Source organism: Gossypium hirsutum, chromosome D04 (assembly GCF_007990345.1).
Source record: "Gossypium hirsutum isolate 1008001.06 chromosome D04, Gossypium_hirsutum_v2.1, whole genome shotgun sequence".
In the NCBI taxonomy this organism is placed as follows: Eukaryota; Viridiplantae; Streptophyta; class Magnoliopsida; order Malvales; family Malvaceae; genus Gossypium; species Gossypium hirsutum.
In genome coordinates this window covers 35,358,432-35,366,953 of record NC_053440.1, presented here as the reverse complement: position 1 = coordinate 35,366,953, position 8,522 = coordinate 35,358,432, and the positions used below count along the sequence as shown (strand labels likewise).

General features: G+C 33.6%; 1 protein-coding gene across 8 annotated transcripts; it reads right to left on the bottom strand.

The window, feature by feature from the left end:
- Positions 1 to 3,005: 3,005 nt before the first annotated feature.
- On the bottom strand, positions 3,006 to 7,771 carry LOC107899245 (heterogeneous nuclear ribonucleoprotein Q). Of its 8 annotated transcripts, XR_005912142.1 has the most exons (11): positions 7,556 to 7,713; positions 6,168 to 6,570; positions 5,977 to 6,093; positions 5,621 to 5,761; positions 5,332 to 5,505; positions 5,036 to 5,243; positions 4,759 to 4,931; positions 4,595 to 4,665; positions 4,251 to 4,343; positions 3,926 to 4,011; positions 3,590 to 3,605 (listed from the first exon to the last, which is right to left on the bottom strand). XR_005912142.1 is itself a non-coding variant. In XM_016824904.2 (10 exons), exons 2-9 carry the CDS (start codon positions 6,534 to 6,536, stop codon positions 3,947 to 3,949), a joined length of 1,263 nt encoding a protein of 420 aa, XP_016680393.1. In that variant the 5' UTR covers positions 6,537 to 6,570; positions 7,556 to 7,713; the 3' UTR covers positions 3,489 to 3,605; positions 3,926 to 3,946. The 8 variants fall into 8 exon arrangements, 6 of the variants coding, with proteins under 6 accessions (XP_016680392.1, XP_016680390.1, XP_016680393.1 ...); XR_005912143.1 differs by lacking the exon at positions 4,251 to 4,343 and having other exon boundaries at positions 3,489 to 3,605; positions 7,556 to 7,712; XM_016824904.2 differs by lacking the exon at positions 4,595 to 4,665 and having other exon boundaries at positions 3,489 to 3,605; positions 5,113 to 5,243.
- Positions 7,772 to 8,522: the final 751 nt, after the last annotated feature.

Genomic DNA, 8,522 nt, shown 5'->3' with positions numbered 1-8,522 from the left:
GCTGTCATTGCCCATAAAAACAACTCCGCCTTCTAGTTCTTTAAGACTAGAAAACCAGTCCTTATTAGGACACATATGATAAGTACATCCCGAATCCAAAATCCACCCATTTGTATGACATGCCATTGCCATGCCAACCAAGCTGAAGTCTGACTCCTCATCATGCTCCGCTACACATGCATCAGAAATAGCCTTGCCCTTTTGTGACTTAGGACAATTCTTTTTCCAATGCCCTTTTTCACGACAAAAAGCACATTCATCTTTGGTAGGTCTCCCTTTGGACTTACTCCTTCTACCAGATTTGTTGCTGTGCGAACGACCTCTTACTGTTAAGACTTCTGTAGTTGTATCTCTGTGATCATTTTTATCTTTCTTTCGAGTCTCAGATCTATACAACGCACTACAGACTGCATCAAATGTGATCGTATCCTTCCCATGAAGCAATGTGGTGGTAAGATGATCATATTCATCAGGAAGAGAATTCAACAACAATAATGCCTTGTCTTCATCTTCAAATTTCTCATCCAAATTTAGCAAGTTTGCTTAAATTTTATTGAATGAGTTCATATGGTCATTCATCGACATACCGGGTGCATACGTGAATCGATAAAGTTTTTTTTTCATATAAAGCCTATTTTCAAGACTTTTTGTTAGAAACTTTTCTTCTAATGTATCCCACAACTTCTTCGATGATGTCTCCCTCATGACAGAGTACTTCTGCTCTTTGGCCAAACATAGTCGAATTGTTCCACATGCTTGTCTATTGATCTTAGCCCACTCCTTGTCATCCATCTTGTCAGGTTTTTCTTCAAGGGTTATATCCAGCTCTTGCTAACATAAGACATCCAGGATCTCACATCGCTACATACCAAAATTATTGGTACCATCAAATTTCTCTACTTCAAATTTTGCATTGGTCACAGTAGTCTTTGCTGATGACGATACCTTTTCCATTTTTCTCCTCAATCCCAACTACTGTACGTGAACAGTGCCGTGAACGATTGTATTCCTCAAGCACGAATCTAGCTCTGATACCAATTGTTGTGTGGAAGCGTGTAAAAGAGTAAAATTATTGTACTAAAAAATCACACTAAGTTCAATTCCCAGGAAAGAGAGGTGGATTACAAGGATCGCTTAAGTACCAAGTCTTTCCTAGCCAGAATATTCCTCAATCGTAATTTAATAACACAATAAATCACTACAATCACACTCACAATTCATGCAGAATAATACAATAAAGAACACAAGAATTTAACGAGGTTCAGCAAATTTTGCCTACGTCCTCGGGCACTACCAAATATATTTCACTCCAAAATACAAGTGAGAATTTACAAAGAGAGAGAGAGAGAGGGAGAACAATGCCTTAAGTAGAGAATGGCAAATATGAGATACAGAATGAGAGATGGTTATGCCTATTTATAGTTGAGGTTCAGGGATCAACTTGCAAAATCACTTTACAATTAGGGACCAAATATTACAAATATCTCAGATTTCTTATGCCAATATCTCGATACCCATATCTTTGACTTTCCAATATTTGATACCCATATCTTTGACTTTATTTGATACTCATATCTTTGACTTTCCATAAATATGGATGATTTCCAGTATCTTCTTTTATCAAGTACACTCATAATTTATTTTCTTTCTACTTTTCCATCCTCCTTTCACCCTTCCACATTTTCACTCAAACAAGCATACCTTAAAAGACGCATCATTTTTTTTTGTTTCCTTTTTCCAATAGTTCACCTAAACGTTTTGGGTATTGTTTCATTCAAGCATGTCTTCAGCCCTGGTTTTCACTTCTCCACCATCACCAACACCATCCATATAGCGTAGCACTCTCTCATTCACCATCGTTATCACTAACTTCCCACCATATCTGGACAAGCTAGTTCTCCTCTTAGATAAATCCAACTCCATCCATCACTTGCTCCAAATCCATGTAGCTTTCCTCCACCTTAGCCTTCATCAACACCTCATTCTAAATTTCAAGCCTTAACCTTGACTCTTACTCTTCTCAAGGTCATCTTGACTACTCGATGGCTCTCTTCAATTGAGCGCTCAACCCCAATTTTTTTCTACATTTCTATCATTAACGCCCATGCCTTTCATGGTCTCTCTCAAGAGATTAATTTGTGGATTTAAAAAAATCTAGTTTTCTTTTAGGAAAAACAATATATTTGAAATGTAAAGAGAAAATTGAAAACTAGAGAATAATGAAATTTGAACTCAAATGCAACTGGAAACAAAAAGAGAAATTTAAAACAAGAGAATAATAAAATTTAAACTCAAACGGCCACTAATGAGTGGCAGCCGATATGGAACAATGGCCACTACGGAATAATGAAATTTTCTAAATTTGGCTCGAAACTTTAAAAGAGAGGTTTAAAGTCGGCCAAAGCTATCAAAGATTTTTTTAGAATGTTGATTATAAAATGGACTAAAAACATAACACTTGAATACTTTAAATCCAAAAAAAAAATGTAAGTACCAAACACATGAATACTTTAAATATAAAAAAAAATTATGCAATAAAATGAAAAAAAAACAGATATACTTCAAAAGCCAAATCATAAATTAAACCTAATTTGTGGACATACTCTATATATTTGAAACTTAATGATCATATTTTTACTTTTTAAGAATAATCCCTCTATTTTTTAAATTAAAAATTAAAAATTTAATTGTTAACACCATTAGTCTTCTTTTTTTTGGTCAAATTTACTAATGTGACATTCTAAAATTTAAAAAAAGTATTCACTCAATAATAATGTGGCGAAATTGTAATGAAACTAAATTTAACACAATTTTCTTAAAATTCATATTTGCATTTAATTAAAATAAATATTTAGGCCAATGGCATTTTTATATTGGGCTACCAAATTATGTCAAAAATTAAATCTTAAATTTGAACATAACATGGTATAAGGACCAAAATTGAAAATTTACCATTTTTATATAATCTAAAAAGTAAAACTAAATTTGAAATTTAACCATTATTGTTAACAATGAAAGAAAGAACACATAGATACATGTCAAAGGAAGGCCTATATAGTGGCATAGGTAAGGATCGGAGTTCGAAGCAAAAGTTTGAACCCTCTAAAGACTGAAGAGACCACTAAACCAAACCGTTTCGTTACAATATTTCTCCTCCATTTCAAGCTTTTATTTTAACTGTTTCATTGCTGTTATTCAGCAATGTGTAGACAGCTTCAGTTTTGTTAGGGAGAAGTAAATCACATTTAATCTAAATGCAATGGCCAATATATGTTAGTCGTTGGAATTAGAGCCCATATCTGTCAGTAAGTTTTTTGACAGTTTACAACACTTCCCATAATTTCTGTTTTAACAAAACTACTGGCTGATCCTTAGCCTCGAACAAAAGCCAACTCAAAGCAGATTCTTTTCTACTCTCTTCTAACTTCAGGTTACAGAAGAAATGGAATCGAGAACCAAACTAATATGGATTATATCGATTGCGTCCTCGGTTACTGTCACTGCTGCTGCGTCTTCCACCGCTTGAGCTACTACTACTAGCACCACCCCGGCTACTACGGGGCCGTGGTGGAGGTGTCTCTGGTTGTTGCATCCCAGGCTGTTGGCTATACAAAAAACGAAAACAATTTCGTAAAGGAGTGCCATCATCCAAAATTAAGAAAAGGTGAGCAGACGGAAGCCGCAAGACAAAATAATAATTATTATTATTATTCGGCCTATTAATATAAGTGGCAATGTGCATGAATTTGTCTACAAGTCAAACGTCAATTTGGCTCCATATCAAGGCGGAAGAAAAGGATAACAGAAATTGACAAGTAGCTGTGCATGTATGTACAGGACATACACACACTACATATGCACGCATATATGAACAAATAACATAACCTACATAATCTGCAACTACTAATTCATGCTTAAAACTTACAGGACATATCCAATCCTTTCGTCAGGCAAAAGCATTGGCATCATTGCCATTCCAGCAGGAGTTGGACCTCGCCCATAGATTAACGGCTGCAAGATTTTAACATAAATATCAGCGGGGTATTATAAAAATATTTTTAAATTTTCCAAGTAAAATAAATAATCAGGCATACACAGGAGAACCTTTCAAAATCCTGGTCTCTTAAGCATATGCCTCTAGCAGATTGACAAGTAATAGTAAAATATTTTAGTAAGAAGTATAGACAATGTATGTCTTGCTGTTAATAAAATTACAAATAATGCCAACTCATCATAAGATAACTGTTTACTTATTATAAAGAGGGAAATCCTATGTAGGAGACAATGTCGTTTTATTTGTTCTTGATTGTGCAATGTTCCTTCTTGAACGAAACCAGTGCTTACTGTACAAAATTACAAAAGACAGCAGTATAAACCAATTTTAGATTAATCGCCAAGCCATCATGCCAACATATCAAAGATTATTTCATCTCGATACAAGGGGTGTGTCATCTTTTCAATCTATATCTGTCATCTGATACATCTCAAAACAAGAGCAGATTTGCTGGTCCCACATAACACCCAATGCAGCTTAAAGTCATAATCAAAGGTTTGCAATGAAAAGAAATTTAAAAAAAGTTACAACTTAAATTACCCAAAAGAGCACTGCTTTTGGCAGCATTCAAATTTCCAGAAGAAACCTGTCAAACTATTTCCTTTTCCCAACTATGTCCAAAGAAACAATAACAAATGAAAAGAAAAAAGCCTGGAGGACAAAGTGACAAAAAAGAGAGAGAGAGAAGTAAAAGAGCATCTCACCTGTCCAAATCCTGCAGGACCAAATCCTGTTCCAAGACCACCATATGCTCCCCCAAGTAAACCAAATCCTAATGGAGGGAAGCTTGAATCTAAGGTTGACTTCTGGGAGCCAGATCCTCCAGAAGACTTCTGGTCTGCTTGTGGTTTTGCAAGAGAACACTCCAACAATTGACCTGTCAATAAGAGAAAATACAACAAAATATCATCAATAATGCCTTTATACTCCAAGGAAATGCAAGAAGTTGATAATAGCAGTAAGGTAAGGAGCATAGTCTACCATCAATCTCATATTTTTCAGTATTCTTCAATGCTTTCATAACACTTGACCTCTCTGCAAAATGCACAAACCCATACCTGCTGTCCTCCTTTCCTGCTTTTGCAGGAGGAACTACAACTTTTGTGATCTTTCCATGATGTTCAAACAGCTTCTTTAGGCGATCCTGAGTTATATCTCGTGGTAAATTCTTGACATACAATGACTTAACCTGCATCATGTCAAACATTATTACTATACAACTATCAATGCAAATCTCCAGCTAAGTATGGCCAGCATTAAAGTATAGATTAGAAAACCTGAGTAGTAGCAGAAGATTCAGCATTTCTAGGGTCAGCCCAACTCACAGTTGGAGCATTATCATCAAGCTTAAATGTTGGCTTCAACATTTTCTGTCTTGAGTATTCAGCACATGCATGATTATAGTACTCAATGAAAACAAATCCACGGTTTCGGCTGGGGTTCATTGGATCCTGCCATGTCAAGCACATGCCATCAAAAACTAATACAGGCTGGCACATTAGTAATGGAATATTAAACTGAATCAGTCTCATAAACTGGGATACGACAGACAATATATTCACAAACCTTCAACAATTCAATACAACCGACTCCAGGCCCAACATCAGTTACAACCCTCCTCATAACTTCCTCCCCCCAGTTTCTGGGAACATTACCAATGAACAACTTATTCTTTGCTTGAGAAGTTGAACATTTTATCTTTTTCCCCTGAAGTAGACAAAAAGGAGTAAACAAGAAAACAGATATATGTTTCAAAGGAGAAAATATAATTGAAAAAGAAATGATGCCACCATTCATCAATGTATATATTCATAGGACGCAAAAAGGGAGAGGAATACTAACACAAATAAATAACAGCATATATTATTATGTTAAGCCCAGCTAGAATCTGTTAACACAAAAAGCTGTGCATTCTTCCTCACCTTGAATTCAGAATAATTCAGTCTTTCAATAGCTTTGGATGCTAACTCTTTGGATCTGAAGGTCACAAAAGCATAACCATTGCCCTCACCTAAATCCTTCGCCTTCATTATCCTAACCTGCAGTCATTATATTTATGCATCTAGTCAGTCTAAATAAGCATACAGGCAGCGCATTGATATTAGCAATGTACCTCTATGACTTCTCCTATAGATTCACAAAATCTCTTCAAGTCCTCTTTAGAAGTGTCATGAGGAATGCCACCAATGTAGACCTCTGATCCATGAGGAGGAAGTGCAAGAAGTTCTGCATGTTTCTTTTTCTTTTCTTCCTCTGTCTCAGAATCATTCAACTCCTCATCACCATCAGAGCCTTTTTGAACATCAACAAGCTCAGCATTCTCATCCTCATCTTCCACCTCTTCTTCAACCTCTTCCTCAACTTCCACTTCCTCCTCTTCCTCTATTTCTTCATATTCAACCTCCTCCTCTATGGTCTCCTCTTGTTCATTGTCCCCTTCAAGGTCTATCTGCTCTTCATTCTCTTCCCTTGTCCTTGACATTTTATGTATCTAATAAAACAAGCTTGCAAGACAACTGCGAAGGAAGCACAGAAGCCAGAAGCATTGACAAAAGAAAAGAGTACAAATGTGGAAAGGAGGAAAAAAATGAGAGGCCAATGGAGTTGCAAAATAAGACTTTTGACTGAATTTGTGCCATGAGGATATATGGCTTCAAAGGAGTCGCAGCTAGAGTGGTTCTCAGAAAAGAGAGTTACAGAATAGTAAAAACAAAGAAAAAAAGCAATAGACACAGGCAAAGAGAGTTGTGAGTGATAATCAAGAGGATTCTGATGTCAACAAAGTATTCTTGAAACTAGATAAAAGTTACAGACAATTGCCCAAGAAAATGGCCAGTTTCATCGATTACTTATATATCTGGGAAATTCATTCACCAAAAGGGGAAAAAGGGAAGAAAAACAAAAAGGCAGAAAATAAGAAATGAGAAATTGAACCAAAAGGCATAAAATATAGAAATAGAAAGAATACAATAAGAGATTCCAGCAAAAGAGAAAAACAGATTTGCAAAGAACTATTTGTTATTATAACGCAGCAATGCTCAAAGCAAATGGAGAAAAAGGTTTAATAATTAATTTAAAATTTTGCTAGTAGCCCGTCTTTCAAATTTCCGATCCATATTATGTGTATATTATATATATGAAAAAGATATAAAGGGTTCAGTTTTTCTTACTTCTTCTATTTTTGAACTTACCTCGCTAATTCGCTAACAATTTATGAAACTCCAAACATCAAAGATACAAAATACAAAATACAATTTTTTTTTTCAAATTTCACTCTATTTATATCTTAGCGTTTAGCAATAACTTCAACAATTTAATAAACAGGAAAAAGAAAAGCAGGTAAACCTACGAACATTTCGAATTCAATATATCCTGAAACGTTGATTGATTAAGAAACATATATATATATTAAACATTCAGCATTAAAAGCAAAGAAGATATTGGTGATTATGTATACAAAAATTTCGGGGGGAAAAAGAAGAAGAAGAAAAGAGAGCTTACCGAGCTCGAAAAATTGAAGAATGGGAGGGAAACCCTAATAAGGGATTTTGTTACGGAAAACCCTAATTTGTGAGATTGAAAGAGGAGCTTTTAATTTCGCAGGAGCTTCAGAATCGGGGTTGTGCCCTACAGATAGCAATAGAATGAATGGTGTTTCGTTTATTATTATGTTTTATATATATGGGGATTGAGGAGGGGCTACACTTACTAACGGCCAGCCAGCTTAAGATAATTGAGAAATTTAAACGATTTTGTACAAAAATATTAAATTTAAAAATTAAATTAAAAATATTAGTTTAAAATATAAATCGAATTCGAATTTAATATTTAATATTTAATATTTAATATTTAATATTTAATATTTAATATTTAAAGTTTAAATTTAATATATTAATTTTTAAGTTTATAATATATTAAATTGATATATCGTGAATATACACCTTTATATTTTTATTTCATATAATTAATGTAAGTATTTATTATTAAAAAAACTAATAATTAAAAAAGAATATTAAATAATAACTTAAAAGAATTTTATATTACCTAAACCATAATTTAATTAATTGTAGAATATTAAAAAAACTATATCTTTATTTAAAAGATTGCAATGTTATAAATCCATACTTTCGATTTTTCTATCTTCATTTTGTATCTCTCTAAATAAATTAATTATATTATCAATGTATTAAATAATATTATTATTTTCAGCAAAGAAAATAAATGTTAGTATTTGGTACACAATGTATTTTTTTTGTTTCACAAGTAGTCTTAAAAAATTATCATATGTTTTTTCTTTTAATGCTTTATTGTATCACTATAAGACAATTGTTAACCCTCTCTTTTTTTTAATATTTTTAATATTTTATTATACCCTATAAGATATTTGTCAACCTTTTAAGTTTACTCGTGGAGTCTAAAAACCTACCCCAAATATTTTTCTTTTTTAATAAAGGCAGGAGAATTGGTA